The following is a 25,318-nucleotide window of genomic DNA, read 5'->3' as shown; positions in this document are numbered from 1 at the left end:
CACATGGACCTCGAATGAGGAAACACATAGGTTTTGCAAAAGGCGTTTCTTTATAAAAGTTGTTTAAAACTTGTTCAAAGAAGTTTGTCGTTCATAATGCGTATATGCATATTCAAATGGGTTTTAGACACGTGACTGACGCGACGTAGACCTACCAGGACACGACGCGAAATGTAGACTTAACTTAGACTGACGCGACACCAACTTAGATTTGACGCGACACAGGGATGACCTAGACAGACTTTGCTTAAGTATGCGCAACCCTTAGCCAAGTGTGGGTGGCAACGTGTATCAGTTCCAAAGGTATAAGAATCGCAAGAATGATGAAGGCATATAAAAGCAAGGCATGAGCCATGGATCATCTGTCTACTAGGACATCTTTTGCTGCCACTTGCTGTAAAAGAGACCCCTCTTGAGGCACGATAACTTGGAGAATCGATCTAAGACCTTATCATCGCCTGGACCGAGTACTAGCTAGACTCAAATGAGAGAGGAATAAAGGAAGGGTGGCATCTCGGAAGAGAAGCCCCCAGGATAAGAAGATGACTCTGGACTTTTGGTAAAAGAGAGACTGGGCGACAATAAGGAGCCCCCAGTATATAGGTGTTGGTTGTGGAAGGAATGTTAATTGAGGTTGAAAGGTTGAAAATTGGGATGGTTGATAATTGAGCTAAAAAGTTGGAAGTGGGGATGGTTGCGTCCTTGAGGATCGCCTCGTATTCACGTGAAGTGAAATCAAACCAGATCGTAGTTCTGAGGTTTGGTTAATTTTATTTGGGTGTTGTGGTTGTATCCTTCTTGTGTAAGAAAGGACTGCCTACGTATCCACCTGAAAAGGTGAAATCAAACCATGCTCGTAGTTCAAGTGTGTGCCTAATCTAAGTTGTTAGGGCCTTAAAGTGCAGGGTCACAAGGGTAATATTCCTTTGGTGACTCGAAGAATCGATTTGAGATAACTCCCTCTAATCATAGACCAAAGAGGTATAACTAATTTTGTAAAAATTTCCTTGTCATGTGAGCACACTTAAAAGTGGACCCTAAGGATGATATGGGTTTGTCCCATCCTAGGTAGCAAAGTATTGAAAGACTCCGTGTTTGGGTCAAGGTGAAACTGGATTGGATATTTGGAATGTGGAGCTCGGTAATAAGAGGCTTTGATGAACAAATCTCTGGAGCTTGATTTTGTGGTGTTAAGGCTTGATGGGATTATGGCTTGTAATGTGGCTTGGAAATGGAGTCTCTTGGCTTGATGTAGCCTGAGCACATAAAGGTAGGTTAAAATGACGTGGGATCAAGTTTCCATGTCTTGGCCCTAAAGGATAGGTATACTTGACGAGCTTGAGAGGATCCTCAAAATTCCTAACTATCTCCCTGTAACGGTCTCGAGAAGGACTTAGGGTGTGATGTGTGAAAGGCTAAGTGAGGGTGCTAGCCGACCATCTCGATTGGTGTCTTGATTCTATCTAGACTTCAGCGATTCCGTATTTGATTTCATACTCGTTCTTGATTCGGACTCGATTCTTGGTCTAGAACATATCTAGGATTTTGCTCGATTTTTGATTCGGGTTTTTGAAGATAACTTTGGCTTTGGATATTGACATATCTTTCTTGATTGAGCCTTGTTCTTTTAACTCTTTTGTCTTGGATATTGATCTTTGGTATTTCTCTTGATTGAGCCTTTTGTCTTTCATCATGGCTCGTATCGTCTTGGATGGACTTGGGTCAGACTAGCACCTTTAGTGTGAAACGGGTTGGTCTTTTAGTAATACGGGTTGTTTATTGTGAGGAATGGGCTTGCCTTCCGTCATGGATTGTCAACAAGGGAGACGGTTTGGATTCGTCCTAGAATCTCTTGAGATATGCTCATCCTAGACTAGGGTTATATTGTGGTTTCTATTGCCAGACATGGAATAGGTAAGAAAAGAACACGGAGTTTCAGGTCCTCTACGACTTTGAATGGAACATCATCTAAGTGCACTCACATAGACAGACATGCGTTGTCATTTATTCATTTAAAATGTCTCAAACCAATTCTTGTTGTCGCAGGAAACGGATAAAAGAAGAGATATGATAGAATATGTGGATTGAAAATTGTACTTTTATTGAAATGATTAATGAATGTATTTAACATAGACTCGAGAAGACATGTGACTTGTGGGACAGCCCCCAGGTTGTCACTAGGAATGAAATGGACACAAAGAAAGATACTAGAAAAAAATATGGGATAGAAAGCCTAAGACTCGGACTCGGACTCGGACTTTGACTCGATTTCAGATCTAGACTCGTAATCATCGGCCCACGCTGAACATTTACTCTTCTAGCAACTCGGCTTCGATCGACTTTGAGCATTCACCCATTTGAGCACCCCGTCCTCATTATTGGGAACACTTTGGAAGGATAACAATCAAGAAGAGTTTCTTGATAAGTGGTATATCCATGAGGATTGCCTGAGCTACCTTGTAGGTTAAAAGTTGAGATGGACAACTTCCCACTTTCAATCATATCTTGGATTATATGCTTCAAACAAAAGCACGCTTCTGTATCATGTCCCCTACCACGATGATATTGGCAATATGCATTACTGTCCCATCTAGGTAGTATGTTTTCGTGGTCCTGGAGTTGGACCGATTAGGTGTAATTTGCCCTGTGATACTAACATTTGTAGTGCCGCCGCATAAGTAATGCTAAGGTTAGCGAATGCTCTAGGAGCCCGTCTCGGTTTTACGGGTGGGGCTTCCATGAGTTTAGCCTCATCACACTTAATGTCATCTTGAGCAAAGGTCGATACATGGTACTTGCCATTCTCGATATTATCTTGGATGATATTCTTTAGTTTGTAGCAATTCTCGGTGTCATGCCCCCTTCCTCTATGGTATTGACAATACGAATTGCCATCCCAAAACTTAGACTTCCTTTCCGGATCTGGGGTAGGCCCTATTGGTTCAAGAGGACCTAGAGAGGATAATTTGTTTAAGGCTAGGGCATACGGTATGCCTAAACTTGTGAATGACCTGGGGGAGTTTTTTGACAAAGGCTCCATGAGGTTGACTTTGTTGATTTTGATGCTTGGATTAGAAGAACTAAAGATACCTTGCTCAGTTTTTGCTTTAGGACTATTAGGTTGAGGGTTTGTCTGGAAACTTTTCATCTTGAGAGGTTGGGCATCAAGCTTCTTACCCATTTCAAAAAACTGGTTCTCTATGTTGGAAAGTCGAGAGTTTAGGATATCAATGGCTCCTTCTATTTTGGAAAATTTATTGTCAAAGGCCCTGGAAAGCATGAGCATTCCATTTTGGATATCGTCGTCTTCAAGCACGTTGATTTCTTTGTCATCACGAGGATCGAGGAGATGAGAACAATCCAGGAATGATTCTTCATCATGTTTAGTGATATTGGACCCAAGAGGGCCGGTCTTCTTGGATTGGCCGACGTAAGGTGGCTTAGGAAGCTTGCCCTCTTCGATCATATCTTGGATGGTGTGTTTCAAGAGAAAACACTCTTCAATATCATGACCTCTACCTTGGTGGTATAAGCGATGATTTGTTGCCCTTCCAGAGGTTCACCTGTTTCTCTAATGGTGGATCCGGAGTCGGTCCTATTGGATGTAGCTTACCTTGGGCCGAAAGTCTCTTCAAAGCATCGGCATAAGACATGCCTAAATCGGTAAGCACCCTTTGATGCCTCCCAAGTTTCTTTTCACTGTTTTTCGGCTTTCTAGGACGATGGTTATTGCAAGAGATAAGCTTTGGACGACCTAGACTAGAGGTTTCCCTAGTTGGCATGTTCTTTTCCACCATTCCATTCTCGAGGGTGAAGACGCGAATGCTCAAATTTTCCACTGTATCTTGCACTCGTAGGACCATGGCATAAACATCTTGGAGAGACACAGTGATTGTGGCTTGAACTTCTTCGTGACCTTGTTGATTGACAGAACTTGCTGGATTCCTACTCGACAGAAATGACGCGCATTACAACTCGATTCGACATGGGATCACGCATACTAAGGCAACAAACAAAGGAAGGGACAAGATGACACATATTGACTCGTGAACTCGTGAAATGTCGTGAGCAACATCTCGTGTTTGAATTCACAGTGCTTGACTATAATTTTAGACTCGAGTGTTAACTTTGACGGAGTGACCCTCATATGATTGACGGGATTTACGACACGTGTTGATTCTAGACTCGAGGTTTGCTTATAGGTGTTAAGAAGACTGCGGTAGTCTATACTCAAATATGAGGCCCATTGAGACTCGTGTGTTGAGCCTCGGAACGTGTGACTCGAGTGTTTTAGATCCTAACTGAATTGGGGTAGGGGGGTCCACAATGACGGCGCGACGCCTTAGGATTTGACTTGATTTTGAAAAGACCCAAAATGTAAAGGAAGACGGGTTCATGACTCGACGGAGTTCCGACTAGGACATAGTCGATTTGAACTTTGACTCTAACTTAGCCCAATTGAATTTACATATTTACATTTACATGTTGGAAAATGTTTTGAATAAAACGTTTTTGTTTTTTTTTTTTCTTTTTTTTTGGACTTTTTTGTTTTGGACGTTTTCTTTTTTCGTTTTTTATTTGGTTTTTTTTTTTTGTTGTTGTTGTTGTTTTGTATTTAGTTTTGAAATGGGTTTTAGGCCCGAAGTTTGACTTGACAAACGGACAGAGTTTTGACTGGGTTTTGCGCTAATCAAGGCCTTATTTCGAAATTCTTGATTGAAAACGGGTTTTGATTTTTTTTGAAAATTCGTCATGGTTTTGTTTAGAAGTGGTGATCACATAAGGTTTACACATTTATACAAGCATTATAACGGGATCTTTGAGTGCATTTAGAAGGGTTTTGGTTTAAAGGGTGGGTTGCCATACCGAACCATCAAACCCGAAGTCTGTGGAGAGGCTCGTGCCAAACAAGAGTAAGGTCGATTCCTAGTCCATTTCCTCAAGTAGTGAAGGCCCTTGATACAAACAAGAGTAAGCATCATGGTATGGATGACGTCAATCGCTATCCATCCTTAGGCCCAAATAAGAATTAGGACCGTTTAGACGGGACGATTGGTCGAATGGGTTGGGTTGGGCCTAGGAAGGCCGAATAAAACGATCTAGGAAGACCGAGTTATGAAAACCGACAATTGTCTTGTACAAATTATTCCCTAACCTTGTTCAAGTTTCACCCTTAGCTACACGTAAGTGTATATCCCAAATGAGTCGCCAAACTCGTGACAATGGGCCGCCACGGGGCGCTTTGGTGAAGGGGCTCGAAAACAAGCGTTTGCATTTTGTATGGAGTCGCCACCAATTTTTATGGGAAATTGGAACCGTTCGAATACCTCGTGCCATGTCAAGACACAAAGTAGTGACATGAACACTAAGCAATCGTTACCCTTAGCATTCTATGTCTAGAATGACTCTCGTGGATGCCAATGAACACGGGTGCTCACGGAGATCTGGAGTAAGGGGTGAGGGTACGTATTAGGAAGCTCTTTTGATCGAACACCTAATCCCGCCCGCCTCGATAGCGGCCTCTACTAATGATTAGGGAAGTTATTCGTACTCGATATATCGTCGGCTATATGCATGAATGCAACATCCAAGTTTTAATCCTAGCATGTGAGAATTTAACTAGGTCGGTTGACACGTAATTAGCATACAATTGGGTCGAAGTTGGAATTTAATGTTGATTTACATGCGGAAAACATACAAAATGATAAAAGAAATACAATTTACATAATAATGAAAATTACATTAATTACATTGGAATAGGCGATTTATGTCGAAAATACCTTTAAAACGGATAGTTTGATAAAACGAATAAAAGAATAAAAGAAGGAATTACGAATGAAATTAGCGATATTACGGATAATAGTTAGTTATACGGAAGCTTAATAAACTAGGTCAAGGCGAAAGGAGTTCGAGACAGAAATCATCTCGAACAGCGCAGCAAGAGAGATCGCCCTGGAAGAGGCGCAGCATTCTTGCGTCTGTTCTCCAAGGGTGAGTTCTGGCCGTGGCCGAATCGCAAAACCGTTAATGTCGATTGGTGAATTTAAAGATTGATTAGATTATTGACTCGGGTGAAAGTGATTTAATGCATTAATTACATACGAATGGGTCATAAAAGCAATAAACATGGATGAGACGGAATTAACGAATTAATTACATGATGGAGCGATTAATTAGTGACATCGGTGAATGAAACAAACTAAACATGATGAATTAATGACAAATTAATGACGAACAGGTGAATAAACAAATGAAAACTATATCAATGACGAATTCCAAACTCAATATGAACAAATTGAATCTCTCGAAATCCGGTTTGAATTTAATGACGAAAACCCATAAATATGGATTATTTAGGATTTAAGTCGGATTAAACATGTTAATGATGAATGAATAATATACATGTGATTAATTATGCTATCATGTGAACGAATTAAAGAACAAACAAATACAAATCAAATACGAACAAGAGCGAATTACAGAGGATTTAAGAAGAAGAAAAGAAGCGAGAATCTGCGCGGCCCTCACGAAGAGGCGCAGCAGAATCTGCGCTCTCAAGAGGCGCGGCGATTCTTGCGTCTTTTCTCGATCGTCGATCTTCGAAGATCCGTGAAAAAGGTTTTAAAGACGGTTTTTAGAAATCGGTTTTAATGAGGTATTTTCGACGTAAACCTTACAATTGTTATACAATAATTAAAATACAATAAATAAAAGAGAGATTAATACACCCTCAGACTTACATGTTGACGGAACGAGATGAACTAAGAAGATCGATTAGTGATGCTCGACGCGAATGCAAGGAAAGAGTGCCCTCGAAAGAGGAAAACGATTAAAACAAGATTGATTAATTAGATTGATTGAGTGTAGTGGTCAAATTGGTCGGTCATGCAACGGAGAGGTCGGTACCGGAAAGATCCGAGCTTACGTGGTCGGAAGTCCAAGCACGTAGGCGCCAATTAGTAAGAACGAAGTCTAGAATGCAAAGGGAGAAGAGAAGGGCGGACACTCGCGTGAGAAATATGAGGAACGAAGGCTCCTATTTATACTAATCACGCGACGGAATTATGGTAAGACTAGGATACGGAAGGAAAGATCCGGAAATAACCGACTTAGGTTAAAACACGGAAACTTGGACAAAAAGAAAGCCCTGGGAAAAGGCGCAGCAGGCACTGCGTCCCTTGGAAGAGGCGCAGCACTTGCTGCGTCCTTTCCCGGGTAGGTTCCTCTGCGCGTAGAAAATGCGTTTGACAGCCTGTCGTATTTTAGGCATAACTTTCTCTACAAGACTCGGATTAAGGTGATTTCGGTGGCGTTGGAAAGCTAAGAAAGAGATCTAGAACTTTCTGTGAAATGGGCCTGACCCAAAAAAGTGGTTATCACCTCGTAAAACGGGCCTAAAGGTCGGGTTATCATTTTAGCCAAATGAAATGCACATTTTGTAATGTAAACTTTTAAGTTTAGCCCAAAGAAGTGACATGGGACTCAAAATGAGATATAATCTCAACATTTTATGACATCCCAACCTTAGGTAGACAAGCACATTGCTTTGACTCGGGATTTGACGGTTTTTAGAAATGAAGACGGTTTTTGACCCGGACTCCAAATGTACTCTAATTACTGCCAAAACGACCGTATCGGCGCGTAGATGACAACCATGAGGTAGACATTTAATATTTGAGCAATCACTTGACGATAATCTTACGAACTGTCACAAATCGTTCCGCGTATCAAACATGCGGCCCAATCATCACCGGGTGATTTGCGGGAGGTGCAGAAACGAGGTGTCTACACATTCTTGAATGGAGATTTAGAAGAAGAAATTTACATGAAACAACCGGAAGGTTTCGTTATGCCAGGTAATGAACATAAGGTGTGTAAGCTAGTAAAATCATTGTATAGACTTAAACAAGCTCCTAAGCAATGGCATCATAAATTTGATGAGACGGTTTTGTGTAATGGTTTTAAATTAAATCAGTCAGACAAATGTGTATATAGCAAGTTCGATGATGCTGGCAATGACGTAATCATATGTCTATACGTTGATGACATGCTAATTTTTGGTACAAACCAAAGTCAGGTTGATCTTTGTAAAGTTTTTCTATCATCTAACTTTGCAATGAAAGACATGGGAGAAGCTGATGTGATTCTTGGAATCAAAATCAAACGTAGTGACAAGGGGATTTCTTTAACACAATCTCATTATATTGAGAAAGTATTAAAGAAATTCAATTGTGAAAATAGTATTTCAGCTACAACTCCCATGGATTCTAGCTTGAAACTTGTACCTAATTCGGGTGAACCTGTTTAAAAACTCGAATATTCTCGAGTGATTGGATGTCTAATGTATGCCATGACTTGCACTAGACCAGATATAGCTCCTGCGGTGGGCAACTTAAGTCGATACACGAAGAATCCTAGTACTCTTCACTGTCAAGCAATTAATCGTGTATTGAGGTATCTAAAAGCTACCAAGAACTATGGACTAACATATGTGGGTTATCCTTCGGTACTAGAAGGTTACTCAGATTTTAGTTGGATAAACAATGTTGAAGATCACTCTTCAACAAGTGGTTGGGTATTTTTGCTTGGAGGAGGTGCTATTTCTTGGGCATCAAAAAAGCAAACTTGCATTTCTAGCTCAACCATGGAATCAGAATTTATTGCCTTGGCAGCAGCCGGAAAAGAGGCAGAATGGCTAAGGAATTTGATTTACGAAATTCCATTATGGCCAAAACCAATATCACCCATAGCTATACATTGTGATAGTGCTGCTACATTGGCTAAAGCTTATAGTCAAATATACAATGGCAAATTAAGACACTTGGGTGTTAGACATAGCTCGATACGTGAGCTGATAACTGATGGTGTTATTTCATTTATATTCGTGAGATCTCAACAAAATTTAGCTGATCATTTGACCAAAGCATTAGCTAAGAACTTGGTTATTAAGTCGGTTGACGGGATGGGTCTAAAACTCGTATAAGATCCTTGGCGATAGGATACCCAATTCCCCTCTAATACAATGTTAGAGGCTGAATTCAATGTGGAAGGCCTATTGTTAAAGGATTGAAGGACACAATAATTATGTCCCGAGGTGTGTGCTTAGACTTGCATGTTGTAAGGTTGAAGTTTATCTTCTTAATTGATCTTTTGAAAAAGTGTGTTTGCAGGGACACGATGAAAAGAATCAACTTATATGAACATGAAGTTCAGCCGCTTCAAAGGAGATTGAGTTTGGCTCCTCAAATATTCATGAATAGATAAGGGACATTAGGCTTGTAATTAAGTGTCGGTTTATGTAATTTTAGAAATAAATAGTTTATGTGTGAGTTATCTTCATGTATTCAAAATGGGTAGCAAGGGTTCAATGCTTAGTCACACCCCGATACTCGAATATTTGGAATGTGTAATTTCACTAAGTGAAAATTTAATCTTCGTGACATTTTCATTTATGCATAAATTGGTATGTTTGTTAGCAAATTTAAAATCTTGAATTACGCTTAAATGGGGGAGGAATGTTGGTGATTTAAGAGTAATTACCGGTTCATTTGGCGTAATTAAGATCGGTTCACTGATGGTTAATTTCTAAATAATATAATACGAGTTCGGGAAGTATGAAGTGTACGCTCGTATAATTATTTACGGGATTGCGGAATAGCTTTCGTTCGAATAACTTTGGCAGTAATTAAATTCCGCGTAATTTAAATACTTTTAATCTAAATTTGTGAAGAGTTACAACCCTTCACAAATGCATCCCCCTGTTTCCCTGACACCCTATCCTTTCTATATAAATAGATAAAGGATGAGAAGAAAAGTTACAGAAAAATAATAATCTTCTACTGCATCAAAAGAACGTTTAACATTCTACAACAAAATATTTTCTATATTACGTCTCTGATTTTTGTGCCAAAAATCAGAGGGCACCGTCTTATCTCAGTAGAAAGTTCGATTATACCCAGGCACTGTTAAGGGTCGAATTATTCTATTAGAAAAGCGGAGTCGATTCAGTGCGGTTTTATTGTCAATTCCTTTTTCGTATATACTCAAAATCTAACAGTTTGTGCCTCGGGATGCATATGTTGGCGCTTCTCACATTTTCACACAGTTCACTATATGCAAAAGTTTAAAGTACTGTCATCACTCACGAGTCGTAGGACCCCGCTTCAGGTCCTCCCATTTCCTGATTGTGGGCATTCTCTTCTGTGAATTTTACACACTAGTGGTGTAGCTAGTCATGCTAAGTTTAAAACAAATGGGAAATAATGTACCGAATAGATTAGGAATGCTTCTCACTTATTTGTCATGGTTAAACGTTAAAACGTTAAAGCAATGACAAATATTGTGTAATTTCTCAAGCTTTGCACTTCTTTGATTTAAGTGTGGGGTTGCTTAACTGAAATTTATCCACTATTGATTTGTAGTACCTTAATTTATGCTTCTAAGTTGGATTGAGTTCATATTAGAACACTTTTGATGATGATGACATGCCTACTTTAACCATGCTTTAAGATGTTCAATTTTAGGATTAAGCCAACTTTCCCAATCAAAAATTAATCAATGTTCAAGGTCAAGAAGTGTTGATGAAACTCCCCAAGAATTGTGTTGTAATAGAGTCATTTATGTAAGGGTAAGAGAGTATGGTACTAAGGCAACAGTAAGCAGGATTGTTGTTCAACAACGGTCTGCTTTCTAAGGCAACAGTAAGCAAGACAGTTGCTTTAGCTCGTGTCACTTGAAGGAAGTCTCCGGTTTCAAAAATACTCATATTTTCAAATACAAACTTCTATTTTTGAAATGTTCATTTCTGATATTTGAATTTTATGAAAGGTTGTTTTTAAGAAAAGAATATAAAAATGGAATCTTTCAAAAGGTTTTATCTCAAATTGACAATATCTTTTATCATAGCTTTTGGAAATAGGAACTTGTTTCTTTCCAAAATTGTTTCTCTAAAAATGTCTTCACTTGGTTGTCAATCTTGCTTTGACTGATTTTTAAAGGCTTTTTAAAGATAATAACAAAGCTTCTTTTCTTCTTCAACCTTTGGAAAATGCCCCCTTTTATTCAAACTTGGTTAAGTCAAAAATATTTGTTTTCTATCATATGTCTTGACCTCTAAACCCTAGTTTGCTTCCTTATAAAAAGAGCACTCTTTTCCTTCATTTCTTAAGACTTTCCTGAGAATTTCAAAGTGTTTTGCAAAATTGTTTTCTAAAGAACTCAAAGCTTTTCTTTCTTTTGCAAAATATTTCTAAGTCTTCCAGTGACAACAGTCTTCACTACCGTTGCCTTAAATATTGCATTCTCTTGCCTAGAATCGTTTGATCAATAAGTTGTCCTTATCAATTCTTTCATAGAATCAGTTTGAGGAAACTTGATCTAGTAAACATTCTAGTTAGAGTCTTGAGTTTCTAGACGGAGTAGTCTTAGAACTCGTGTCGAAACCGGAGTAGGTTGTTGGTCCTTTTATTGTAAGTGTTTAAGTAGTCGGAGTAGATCGCTTCACTTATTAATAAAAGAATATTGGACGTAAGGCCTTAGAGTGTTGGCCGAACCAATTCAAAAATATCGTGTTGATCTCTCGTTACTTTTATTTCCACTGCATTTATCTTACTTGTTCTTCACTTACGTTTTTTTTAACAACGGTTCTGGATACTGTTGCTTTTGGTCAGCAGCCTTAATCTCTTGTGCTAAGACAAACAAGCAACAGTCAGATCAACCGTTGCCTTACAATTCAGCAATCATTCTTAACAACGTGATACACTCTTAATAAATCGATTTATTTGATGTATCTACTAGTTCTTCATATCATTAATCAACTTGCTTTAATTCAATAAAGATCAAATTGAAATTTTTTAAAATAGTACCTAATTCACCCCCTCCCCCTCTTAGGTACTTAGAATCCTAAACTCTTCAATTGGTATCAGGGCCTCGTGCTCTTGATCGAGGCTAACCGCCTTAGAGTTTGATTCTTGGGATATAGATTCCTCAAAACACTCCAAGATCCCGGTTTTTACCAGTGAGAATTTTGGATGGTGGAAGCTCAAAATGGAGCACCCTATCAAAAGTATTGATTATCAATGTTGGAAAATCATTAAGGACGGACCTCTTGTTATTGAGGAAAGCGACATTCATACGGGTTCTACTAAAGTCAAGGCCGAGAAAGATTACAATGAAAATGATTTTAAATTGGCCGAAAAGAACTCGAAAGCAATGTCGATTCTTCAACGGTGTGTAGGTGACGCCGAAGTAAGTCGGATTTCCGGATGTCCTACGGCCAAACTAATTTGGGACTCCCTTGTTCTTGCCTATGAAGGGACGTCTGAAGTTAGAAAGTACCGTATTGATCTTCTCATGTAACAAGATGAGATGTTTCACATGGCAAAGGACGAGTCAATAAATAGCTTTTCATCTCGCTTTTCATGTATTATCAACGAACTAAAAAGTCTTGGGAGAAATTTCGAGTCCGAGGACATCATTTGAAAAATTCTTCGTAGTCTTACCACTAAATGGCAACCTACGGTAACTACTATAGAGGAGGCCAAAGATTTATCCATTTTATCTCTTCATGAACTAATGGGATCACTAATGGCTCACGAGTTTAATCTCGATAAGCATTCTAGTGAATCTTTAAGGGGAAAGAGTCTTGCTCTAACATCCTCTTCAATTGATGATGAGGATGAAGAGAAGATGAGTTTGCTTTGTTCTCTAGGAACTTAGTTGGAATGGTGAATGGCCATGAACATAAAAGGTTCAACAACAATTACACGAAAAAACGTTTTTCAAAGAAAAGACCCTCTACTATTATTGGATGCTTTAAGTGTGGTGACAAATCACATCATATTAAAGAATGTCCTAAGTGGGATGAGATTAAGTCTAAAGATAAGCGAGATAAGGCTAAAAAGGACTACAAGAACCAGGTCATGTCCGCCATTTTGGGAATGTCCGACTCCTAGGATGATGAAATCATCGATGAGGAACTAGAGGCTAAAATGTGTCTTACAAATCATCTCAAGGACAAAGTCTCCAAACCCTCTAAATCTGAACATCTTAGATATCTTATGGCTCATCCCGATGATTCCGACTCGGATTCCGACAATGAGGTAAAACTTCTAATGGCCAAGGCTAGGACTTACTCCAAAGAAAAAGTATGTAAGCTTCTTGATAAACTCTTTGATAAGTGTCGTTCACAAACTGAAAAGTTGGATCTCATGCAAGATGAGATAGAGGAAATTGCTCAAGAAAACTTTCACCTTAAAAATGAACTTAAGGCAACAGACAGTGATGGACTTCATTACTTCGAGGCATACAATGAGGTGAAAAGAGTAAACAAATTGAACAAAGAGTTGTCAAACGAACTAGAGTGTCTTAAGTCGAACCCCAATGATGTTTCTGATCTTGAGAATGTCAATACTACTCTAATTTTGCAAATGTCCATGATAACCGAGGAACGTGATGAACTTCTAAAAGAACAGTCCATATCAAAAGGTGTAATTGATGACTTAGTTGATGAGGTAGAAGAACTTATAACAACAATGTCTCAGACTGTTACCTCTGACAGTGCCAAGGAAATGTCAAACGAACTAGTCACTAATCTATCAAAAGAGAATGAGTGTCTTAAAGTCAACATAGATGCCAACAAAAGGGAGATTAGATTGCTTCATGAAAAGTTTGTCAAATTTCAAAATGAATCTCCCGAATGTAGTTCGTCTAGATCCAAGATTGTTCATTTAGATAGATGCATCTCAAGTCTTAAGCTTAATGTTCAACAAAAATCTGAAATTTTCATGGAATTAAAATCTGAGTATGTCTTGATGAAGAAGGAGTCACTACTACAAAACTCCTTATAGACATCACTTAATGGACAACGGATTTTCTAAACAACTGATGTACAAAAAATGGACATCGGCGTTTATTAGAAACCCGATGCCTATTTAATCATAAATACATCAGTTTTTAATCGACTGATGTCTATTATTTCTAACTTTAATAAACATCAGATATTCTAATAACCTATGTCTATCTTATACAATATTACATCAGATATTTAATAAACTAATGTGCATCCGACTTGTAATATTCGGCGCAAAAAAATCCCGCTCTCTATACAATAACAATAATAATAATAATAATAATAATAATAATAATAATAATAGTATAATCACTCCCCTTCAAAAATAACCCTAACTTATTCAATCACTCCCCTTCAAACAAAACCCACTGCTACACAAACCATTCCAAGTCCACGGTCACCACTCCAATTCCAAGTTGGCGACAACACGTTCTCTAGTCGTCAACTACTCCACCACGCTCGTCATCGGCTACTCCATCAGGCTCGTCTTTGGTTAAGCATCCATAGGTAACTTGATTATTTTTGTGAATTTTGGGGTTAATTTGATAATTTTCTGAATTTTGGGATTTTATGTGATCTATTTCTATTTTTGCTTAAAAAATGAATTATAACTTGGTTAATTTATTTTATCTATTGCTATTTTAGGGTTAATTTGATTTTTTCTGAATTTTGATTACATTTGGTTCTGCATGTTAGTAGAATTTTGCTGTAGTAGATTTGATTACTTCATTATTTTGTGTGTAATTTTCTGTCTCCAATTTGCTGGTCGAAATCAAGATGTTCCAATACTCCTTCTAACCATTGTTTAATAGAGATGGCAGAAGAAGAGATTCCTGTGTCGAAATTGATTTTTCCTGGAGTGATTGACCTATATTTGATGCCTGATTACGAATTAGAATGTGAATATGTTGGAAGTTATTTGATTTCAAGGACGGTTAGCAGATATAAAGAGATTATTAAACCGGATGTGCAAACTTTTGGTATTGCTAATTTCAACTACTTCTATGGTCTTGGCATAAATTCCAAGAGCTGGTTTCATCCAGAGAGAGTTATGTGTTTTCGTCACAACTTTATATATAGACGGGTTTTTTTGAAGCAGTAGAGGTCTTTATCATATGTCATTGTTTACACGCCAGAAAGTTCGCAAAGTTAATTGTTTGCTTAGTTCAAAGATCCTCATTGCAGCCATAGAGCAAATATTATTTGCACAGGTCTCCCTAAAATTGAGAGGTGAGATTTACTTTAGGTTTTTGGTAATAACAGCATCATGCTCTCCCTAGTCCATACTTTAAGTCTAACCCGAACTATGACCGAGTAAGCTCGAGCAGTAAGTCTAGCTAGTAGTTGCAGTAGTAGTAATTGTTCAATAAGTAATTCGATCAGTGAGATCGTTCAAGGTAGTATTAATAGTAACCTATGCGCATTTAGAAAGATTGATTGTGAGCTGAGGAGCTGACCAAAAGTGCTGGTAGTGGAAAGTAAAGGGTTACTAATTTAATGCGATTTTGGTGACATTTAATTGGGAGTATGAATTGGAAATGAAAGATTAAAAATGAATTGGGATTTGGCAGAGAAAGAGATGAGGTTCATCTTAGTCAAACTCTTTACTATTAAAAAATTGGGATTTTGGATTTTGCTTTAAAGAATGAATTTTGGCAACCTCGTAGTCTCCGCCTATGGAACCATAGCACAAGAATTCTAATCTTTACTTTTTCCATGATTCGTTTATTTATTATTTGCAACCATGAGACTTTAATAAAGTCATGATTTTTTTATTATTCTGCATATAATAATAAAGGCAGAGACTACATGAAGATGGAACCACAACATTATTCTTTTGTTTATTTTTTAAATGAGAGTAGTGACTAAAGAATTAGACAAACAAGTTTATATCTCATTAAACAACTTATGTGATACCTATTTATTTAACTAGAGATAGTATTATTTTAAGAAGCTGCTAGTGGTTATTAAGTGTATGTAGAGCTGAATTTCATCCTCAACTCTCCACTAACCTTATAACCTTTTTAAACTACTAACCCTTTAGTCTTTTTAAACTACTGCAGTGGACCCTAGATAGATACGAAGATTTAGAATGGATCATGAATGGATGTTTGTTGATCGTTTGGATCCTAGATACAAGAAAGGGGTTGACCATTTTGTTAGACATGTCATTAATAACGCGGAGAATGTTGAGGAAATTTATTGTCCATGTGTTAAATGTGGGAATAATGTGGGAATAATGTGTTTCTTGATGCTGAAGAATTGAAAAGTCACCTCTTATGTAATGGGATTGACAAAAGTTACACAAGGTGGATTTGACATGGGGAGGATGTGATACCTAGTATGTGCAGTGACTTAGAGGACGATAGTGAATTTGAGGGAGATGGTTTAGATGAAAATTACGATCGACTAGACGATTTGATTAATGATTTGAAACAATGTCCAGAAGACCCAACATAAACACAAATGTTTGATAGCCTAGTTAGTGATGGACTGAAACCACTATATCCGGGCTCAAAATTCACACGCATATCCGCAACTTTAAAATTGTATACCGTAAAGGCGAAAAATGGATGGAGTGATAAAAGTTTCACAAATTTGCTTGAGTTGTTGAGTAAAATTTTACCAGATGGCAATGAACTCCCCAAACGTACTTATGATGCTAAGAAAATTGTGTCCAACGGGAGTTGACTATGTCAAGATACATGCATGTCCTAACGATTGTATTTTGTATCGAAAAGATTTTAAAGATCTAGAGAAATGTCCAAAGTGTGGGGTTTCACGTTACAAGTTGAAGAAAAACAATTCCAAAAAAAATTCCAAAAAAAATATAGGAGTTCATGATAAAGTGTTATGGTATCTTCCCATTATCCCAAGATTAAAACGCCTTTCTGCAAATGCTAGAGATGCTCAGAACTTAGTTTGGCACGCTGAGGTAGAGTTTCAGATGACAAAATTCGTCATGTAGCTGATTCAACACAATGGAAAACAATAGATTTTTTGTTTCCTAAATTTGGATATGATGCTAGAAATTTAAGGCTTGGACTATGTACCGATGGTATGAATCCGTTTGGAAATCTAAGTAGTAAGTGGAGCACATGGCCAGTTATGTTAACAATTTATAATCTGCCCCCTTGGTTGTGCATAAAGCGCAAATATCTTATGTTGTCTCTACTGATTTCGGGACCTAAGCAACCTGGAAATGATATAGATGTTTACCTAGAACCATTAATTGACGATTTGAAGTTATTATGGGATACTGGAGTAGATGTATATGATGCTTATCATGCTGAAACTTTTAACCTACGTGCCATGATATATTGCACCATTAATGATTTCCCAGCTTACGGGAACTTATCTGGTTATACTGTGAAAGGGGCAAAAGCGTGCCCAATTTGTGAGGAGGATACAATTTATGATCGCTTAGTTCATGGTGGAAAGAACGTGTATCTTACTAGTCGAAGATTGCTCCACCGCTCTCATCCTTATAGAAAAAAATGAAACCTTTTAATGGGAAACAAGGATTTAGAAACCCTCCAAAAATTTGAAGTGGGAAAGAGGTTTATGAAAAAGTGAAAAACATTGAAAATTCTTTTGGAAAACCATATAAGAAACCAAGTGATAGGACCTTGTACAAAAAAACAATCCATATTCTTGGATTTACCATATTGGAAACATTTGTCCGTAAGACATTGTATAGATGTCATGCACGTGGAGAAAAACGTGTGTGAAAGTCTTATTGGCACACTTCTGAATATCCCTGGTAAAACCAAGGATGGTGTCAAAGCTAGGGAAGATATGGTGGCACAGAAGATACGGCCAGAATTAGCACCACAAACTAGAGATTCAAGAACTTATTTACCTCCAGCTTGTTTTACTTTGTCACGAAAGAAGAAAAAAAGTGTGTGTGAGTGTTTACATGGTGTGAAGGTACCGCAAGGCTATTCATCCAACATAAAAAATCTTGTGTCGCTGAAAGAGTTAAAATTGGTGGGTTTGAAGTCACATGATTGTCACACTTTAATGCAACAATTACTCCCGGTAGCGCTTCGTGGAGTTTTGCCTTCACATGTTCGGGATGCTATAACTAGACTTTGCTACTTTTTCAATGCAATATATAGCAAAGTTGTTGATTCAGATACCTTGAATGCATTACAGCGAGACGTTATTATAACTATGTGTCAACTTGAGATGTTTTTTCCTCCTTCCTTTTTCGATATAATGCAGCACCTTGTTGTTCATTTGGTGAGAGAAATAAAAATTTGTGGACCCGTATTTTTAAGAAATATCTATCCATTTGAGTGATATATGAAACCCTTAGGCAACTATGTAAGAAACCAAAATCGGCCTGAAGGTTGTATGATTCAGGGGTACGTGGCAGAAGAGGCGCTAGAGTTTGTTGGTGACTACCTGTCAAATGTTGAATCTATTGGGATTCCGACATCTTGACATGAAGGAAGAATAGAGGGAAAAGGTACGCTGGGAAAAAAGGTAATCACAATTAGCCGTGAAATACTTGATCAGGAACACTTTTATATTCTCCAACACATGGTTGATGTGCATCCATATTTAGAGGAGCATCAAACCCTTCTAAGAGCACAAAATTCTTCTAAAGGAGAGAGGTGGTTTGCAATGGAGCATAATCGATCATTTCTTAATTGGTTTTCAAATGAAGTTGCTATTCAGCTAAAAAAGGAGTGTGGGCAGGTATCTGAGAATGTAAGGCGATTAGCCCATGGACCTATTATGCATGTCTTATCTTATCAAGGTTATGACATCAATGGGTATTCTTTTTACACAAAGTGTCAAGATGATAAAAGTACTATGCAAAACAGTGGATTAGCTTTGATGTCTATGCCATATATTGGGGTCATTAATGAAATTTGGGAGCTAGACTATGTTCAATTTAGGATACCCGTTTTTCGTTGTATGTGGGTTGATCGTAGAGATGTTTGAGTTGATGAGATGGGGTTCACATTGGTAGATCTAAACTGTGAAGGATACAAAACAGAGCCATTTATAATGGCTAATCAGGCAAAACAAGTATTTTACATTAAAGATCCAGCCGATGAAAAGTGGTTGATTGTTCTTCATAGTAAGAGGAAGTTTATGGGTAACGAAAGCATGTATGAAGTGGATGATGAATTACCTCCTTTTTCTTCTGGATTGCCATCTACTACCACTGACGATGTAGATGATTTTTATCTACGAGATGATCATGAAGAAGGGTTATGGGTTGATCAACTACCAAAAAACACTACTACATCAAATGGATGATTCTTGCGAATGAAGTGTTTACTGAATTTGTGCTTATCAATGCGTTCTGTTTTAGCTAATTATTCCTCTTTTTCATTCGTTTGTGTACTTTGGATTTTAATATCAGTGATGCTATACTGATGGTTGTTGCTAGCCATACCTGGATCCAACCCTCCTTTTTTTTACCCTAGCTAGTTTTTGTAATTCTGTTGCCATAGATCAGTTTGTTAGTTTGTTTGTTTCACAGTGCATGTCATATTCTACAAGGTGCTATATTAGGAACTAATAGCATTAAGTGGCTTTAAAATGATTAAGTATTCTCTCGTCCAAATCATTTTCATCAATCATATGCTCCATTAATAATCAGTGTAGGATAATAATAATAAAAAATGATGAGAGAGAAAGTTCTACCTTCTTACTAGAAAATTAGGGTTATTTTAATGGTGTGCCTACTAGTATCATTCAAAACATTTTACAAGTGTCTGGGTTTGTTCAGGGGCAACTTCCATTCAAATACCTTGGGGTCCCTATATCTTCCAAGAAAATCTCCAAGAATGATGGCATGAAACTTGTGGATAAGGTAGTTGCTAGACTTAGATCTTGGGGAGCTAGGCAGTTATCTTATGCAGGTAGATTGACACTAGTAACCTCTGTTCTATCCACCCTTCATTCTTATTGGGCCAGCATGTTTCTAATACCTGTGGGAATCATGAATAAGATTGAAGCTACTTGTCGCAATTATCTCTGGGGAGGCTCTGACAATTACTTGAAAGCTCCAAAAGTTAACTAGGAACAATGTTGCTGTCCCAAAGAGGAGGGAGGACTGGGTATTCAAGCTGCTAAAACATGGAATAAAGCACTTTTGGGGAAGTATATTTGGTGGGTAGCTAGCAAAAAAGATCATCTCTGGGTTCGATGGATCAGTCATGTCTATATGAAAGGAGTACATTGGACTGAATATAAACCCCCAGTTGATTGCAGTTGGTCGTGGAAAAAAATTGCTCACATGATGCCACTATTCAAACAGGCCTACATTCAGGATAAGTGGCTTGGACAAGACAAACCTTACTCTATTCAGGCTGGATATCAATGGTTGAGGATAGGAAAAGATAAGGTACCTTGGAGATTTGTTTGTTGGAATAGGTTCAATATACCTAGGCACTCATTCATTTACTGGGCAGCAGCTCATCAGAGATTATTAACCCGAGACAGAATGAAGAAAATGGGATTTGGTATTGATGAAACCTGCTTTCTCTGTGGGAGTAGTAATGAAGATCATCAGCATTTATTCAGTGATTGTCCTTTCAGCACTCTCTATTTCAAGTTACTGCAGCAGAAATTACATATTCAGTTCCCAGTTCAGCATTTGGTTACTTGGCAGGCCAGTGGGCGAGGTACTTCCAGACTGCAACGTGATCTAATCACTGCATGTCATGTTGCTATCATCTATGAAATATGGAAAAACAGGAATCATACAAGACTTCATGGCAGTGTCAGGCGTCCTGAGTCTATTGTGCAGCAATGTATTCAGGCCGTTGTTGCTAGATTTTGGTTGAGGAATAGACATACCCCTCATAGGAAAGAATTAGATTGGCTACATAGTCTCCAATGATTTTCATACATACATAGTTTATATACCTATAGACTAGACAGTTAGAATTCATATGCTGAGAACTTGAATCTGTATTTGTACTTGGGCTTCAATTTTATAATACAACTTACCGGTTACCAAAAAAAAAATAATCAGTGTAGGCATATCATATGTTCTTATGCATCCGGGCAAATAATTAATTACACTGTATCTATAATGTTGTGCTATTTTAGCAGTTTTGACCAGCAATTGCAGTTGGTAAGTTATGTCTCGTCTCTGACTATGTTGGTATGCGCAAGATTCACATTAATTTTGTTAAATGGACCAAAGGACTATGTAAGCTGCTGCTTATCTGCTTATCAGCACTGGTCATACAATATAAGATTGTTATTTTTTTTTATTGTGATGTAGGTCAGCATGTCTTCTCCACCTCACTCGGAATCCGAGAATGTTCCTAAAAGAAAGGGTAAAAGTATAGTGTTAATGAAGGAATTGACAGCATTACGCGATCAAGGGAAAAAGCTTACTGTTGACTTTGATGATGATGATGAGCCAATTGGAAAGATTGGTTCTAAGTATACGAGTTACATGGGTGTAATGGCACGTACGAAAGTTCCAATTGATATTCCTACATGGAAGGATGTGGAAGATGATCTTAAACTGAAGATTTGGGATGATGTATTGGTAACAAATGAATGAATTGTCTTATATATTAACATATACTTTATAATTTAATGTTAATAACCATTTTTGTTTGTAGAAAATTTTTAAAATTCCACTTTCAAAGAAGAAGCAAGTCATCTCCATTGCCAATAGTACATGGACAAACTTTAAGTCAAAATTGACTTCCTTGTATGTGTACAAAAAACCGGTGAAAAAAAGGAAGTTGCCGAGTGAGAATGATCCGGTAAAGAAGTATCCTTACATTAAAGCTGAAGTATGGAAAAGGTTTAAAGAGACGCGTATGTCAGCCGAATTTCAAGTGATTTATCATTTAATATATATTTTAATTTCAACTTTGTAGTGAAAACTCTGATCTTTTGAATGTTGGTAATATTAAGACTCCCCAAATATATCAATAATTTTGAAATGAACTGTCCATAATTTGTCACTTTGTGCTTGCAATAGAACATGATGCATCTTGATTGACGAGGGTCTGTTGCGACTGTAAATGAACTGTCCATGATTGCTGAGTGTTTGACTTTATTTTAGTTGCTAGGTCTGATTATTGCATTTGAGTTTGGTGTATTTACTGTCGTATCTCAGGCCCTTGCCTTTATCATCGCATTCATCTTCATCCTCTCTTCCTTAAGATTCAACCCCAAAGATTCACGTAAACTTTTTGAGATTCAACTAATTTAGATTTTTTTCAGGCTATAAGTAAAATTGCTGCAAAGAGGTAGAAGAAGAACAAATACCCACACAGAATGTCTCGTGGAGGATATCGAAAAACAAGGCAAAAATTGGCAGAAAAGCTGAAATTGAAAGAAAAAAACAAAGAAAAGCTGCCGGACTCAGAGGAAAGTAGTCATTCCCCCATTACGATAAAACGATGTGATTTATGGATAGAGAGAAGAGTAGACAACGCTGGGGAATGTCAAAATCCAGAGACTAAAAAAAATAGAAGACATTGTGAGTTTTCAAATTATTATTAAAGCTATTATAATTCTAAAATTCTTCGAGCTTCATATTTCATGGCTTACGTTATTGTATTTACAGAATTTATTGAATGAAATGGTAAAGAAAGGGGAATTTGTGCCTACTGAAAAACATGATATATTAACAAAAGCACTTGGAACTGATGAGCATTATAGTCGTGTAAGAGGTGTTGGGGGTCGAGTGGGGCATAAGCAGTACTTTGGCAAATGCACAAATCATCGAGTTGAAGGAATAATGTCAAAGGAGTTTGTGGAGAAGCTTACCCAGGATATCACACAAAAAGTAAGGGATGAAATGTTTAAAAATATAGATTCGATTGTTGAGCAAAGGACAATATGTGTTTTGCAACTAGAGGGAAAAAATGGGAATGTTATTTATTCCGTTGAAAAAGACGCTGAGGTAGAGATGAATTGCAAAAGTGGGAATGCTAGTTATGACAACGATCTACATAGAGGTGGCAATCGGGTCAGTCGGGTCGGGTTTGGGTCGGGTCACGTCGGGTCGGGTCATATCGGGTTCGGGTCATATCAGGTCAGCATACCCTTTCAGGTCGGGTTCGGGTCGTTATCGGGTCGGGTCATTTCGGGTCGAATGATGTATCGGGTCGGGTCATTTCGGGTCGAATGATGTATCAGGTCGGGCCGGGTTTGGGTCGGGTCATTATCGGGTCTGGTAACTTAATCGCATTACTATAATTTTTTACCATTAAATTTATTTTTTAACCTATTATTTGGTTTAATTAATTCATTACTAAGTCAAACATATCAATCTAAATACAAAATCACTTACATTTTGATCAAAATTAAGCTTAATAATTATCGGTTCATCAATTTAATCGGGTCAGTATCGGGTCGTGTCAATATCGGGTCGGGTCTGGGTCGGGTTCGGGTCACTGATAATCGGGTCGTGTCGGGTTACGGGTCGTCATCGGGTCAGGTCGTGTCGGGTTCGGGTCACAATATTTTCGGGTTCGGGTCGGGTCGGGTTTGCTCGGGTTCGGGTCGGGTCACTCGGGTCGGGTCAGACTTGCCAGCTCTAGATCTACATGACCCTTTTGATGAGATACCTGAGAAGGTAAATAAATATGCATTGTCAAACTTGATTTTATTTTATTTGTACTTTCTGTTGCTAGACTTGTTTGCTTATATAACTATGCTGGATGTGAAGTGGACATGTCAAACTTGTAACTTGATGGATTTTTATTTTGATTTGATAATCTAAAATGTTGTTCCTCATGGATTTGACTGCGAGCTAGTTGTGCTAGACACGGAGTTGAAGAAGGTGGCATATGGGCGAGTATTTCAGGCCCCAACTCAGGCCTCAAGATGTCACAATCGTGCATTTGGACCAAATAAGTTCAGGTTTTCAACTGAAATTGTCTTGGAGGGTAAGGAGGACACACCATTACCTCTGCCAACTGAAGACTTTTTTACTGTAGGTGAGGCAATTGGTTCATTTGTTCGATGGCCGAAAAACTTAATCACTATTCGCTCTTTGGAGGTATGAAATTTATACATCTTTTCTTCTATACATATATACATCTTTTCTTCTATATTTTTGGTGCTGCTGTGATTTTGTCATTGTGAAGTTAAAACCTTTTGTTTCCAGGAATAGCAGATAGAGCATGAACTAGGAACACATAAAAATTCAATGACGAAGACTAAATGCAAAAAGCTGAAGAAGAGTGAGAGTATTAATTCAAAACAAATAGAGAGTGGTAAAAGTAAAACAAATGATTCAGTGGCTAGATCAAACAGTACTTTGAAATCTCTTTTGCACCAAAAATATGATTCTAGACGATTATTGTCCAAGGTAGTTAGTTTGATGAGCAATACTCAAATAGCTGATGTGAGTTTGAGCGAGGATGTTCCTAGGATATAAGCAAACGCTACGCCTTGCCAAGGAGGACATTAATCAATTGTTGAACATGGAAAAACTATGCCTTTCATGCATTCAGACTTTTGTTGGGTATGTATTGACTATGGATTTAAAATTAGCATCTCATAGTTTGATAAGGGTAATTGATTTTAAGGTATTGAGTTTTACTTCTTTGTACATTATTATAGGTACTTGTATAGCATTTGTGACATAAAAACATATGGGTTTTTATGTCTACAAAAGACTTCATTACTAGGCCACACTGCAGAAGAAGCAACAATATATGTTGCTAACAGGATGAAGAAGGAGAAAAAGCTAATATACTTGGCTCCATATTTTGAAGAGTAAGTAACTGTTTTTATATCAAAAAAATTGTCATCATTTTCATTATTGTTTTAAGTTAAATATTAATTACAGGGAACATTGGATGCTCGCTGTAATTGACATTGTTGAGCATAATCAAGTATATTGGTTTGATTCAATAGGGAATTCGGAGCCTCCAGCATTGAAAGTTATACTTAATACGTGAGTTCGTCTTAATAGTTATTTTTTATATGCACAAGGTTCATTGAAAGACCATGCATTTATATACTTTGCTGATAACTTTTTCTGTAACCTTATATTAGAGCAATAAGAGCATACCGCTACAATGGCACAAGAAAGAGTACTAAAACGCCGCAATGGGTGAAACTTGATGTAATTATTTGATATGTTGGTTGATTCTACTACTATTAGAATTAAGGAGGAGAGATATCAACTCACTTTTATATATGTACTTCACTTTTATATATGTACTATTGTTATGTACACTCAATTCATTACGTTTTATTAACATACTTTGTTGGTCTAATTTGTCTTCATGTTGTTTTAGTGTGCTCGTCAGCCCGGTAAGATAGAATGCGGTTACTACATCATGAGATACATGCTTGAAATCGTCACTTGTCCTAATTCGACGATAGCTATCAATGAGGTCAGATTCTTCCACATTCTCTCATTCTCGTGCTCTCATGTTTTCAAGTTATCATTATTTTATAGGTAAAGATTACATAATGATCAATAATGTTTCCAGTTGGTATGTGGAAATT

The 25,318-nt window shown here is 37.6% G+C and overlaps 2 protein-coding genes across 2 annotated transcripts; both read left to right on the top strand.

Annotated features, from left to right (window-relative positions):
- Positions 1–8,350: 8,350 nt before the first annotated feature.
- Positions 8,351–8,983, top strand: LOC141629054 (secreted RxLR effector protein 161-like). The gene has a single exon (XM_074442124.1). It carries the CDS (start codon positions 8,351–8,353, stop codon positions 8,981–8,983), a length of 633 nt encoding a protein of 210 aa, XP_074298225.1.
- A 5,680-nt stretch (positions 8,984–14,663) lies between these two features.
- On the top strand, positions 14,664–18,805 carry LOC141629053 (uncharacterized). The gene is made up of 5 exons (XM_074442123.1): positions 14,664–14,897; positions 14,986–15,060; positions 17,000–17,295; positions 17,539–18,094; positions 18,374–18,805. The coding sequence occupies exons 1-5, from the start codon at positions 14,664–14,666 to the stop codon at positions 18,803–18,805; spliced, it is 1,593 nt and encodes a 530-aa protein (XP_074298224.1).
- Positions 18,806–25,318: the final 6,513 nt, after the last annotated feature.

This window comes from Silene latifolia, chromosome Y (assembly GCF_048544455.1).
Source record: "Silene latifolia isolate original U9 population chromosome Y, ASM4854445v1, whole genome shotgun sequence".
Classification (NCBI taxonomy): domain Eukaryota; kingdom Viridiplantae; phylum Streptophyta; class Magnoliopsida; order Caryophyllales; family Caryophyllaceae; genus Silene; species Silene latifolia.
Note: the sequence above shows the minus strand (reverse complement) of the source record. Positions and strands in the feature narration are given on the sequence as shown.

Excerpts from the sequence above, each read along its gene's own strand:
- LOC141629054 (XM_074442124.1), top strand. The coding sequence starts at position 8,351 with ATGACTTGCACTAGACCAGATATAGCTCCTGCGGTGGGCAACTTAAGT.
- LOC141629053 (XM_074442123.1), top strand. The coding sequence starts at position 14,664 with ATGGCAGAAGAAGAGATTCCTGTGTCGAAATTGATTTTTCCTGGAGTG. Across the intron at positions 15,061-16,999 it reads AGCAAATATTATTTGCACAG|CGCAAATATCTTATGTTGTC; the intron begins GTCTCCCTAAAA and ends TTGTGCATAAAG. Across the intron at positions 17,296-17,538 it reads GTTCATGGTGGAAAGAACGT|ACATTGTATAGATGTCATGC; the intron begins GTATCTTACTAG and ends TTTGTCCGTAAG.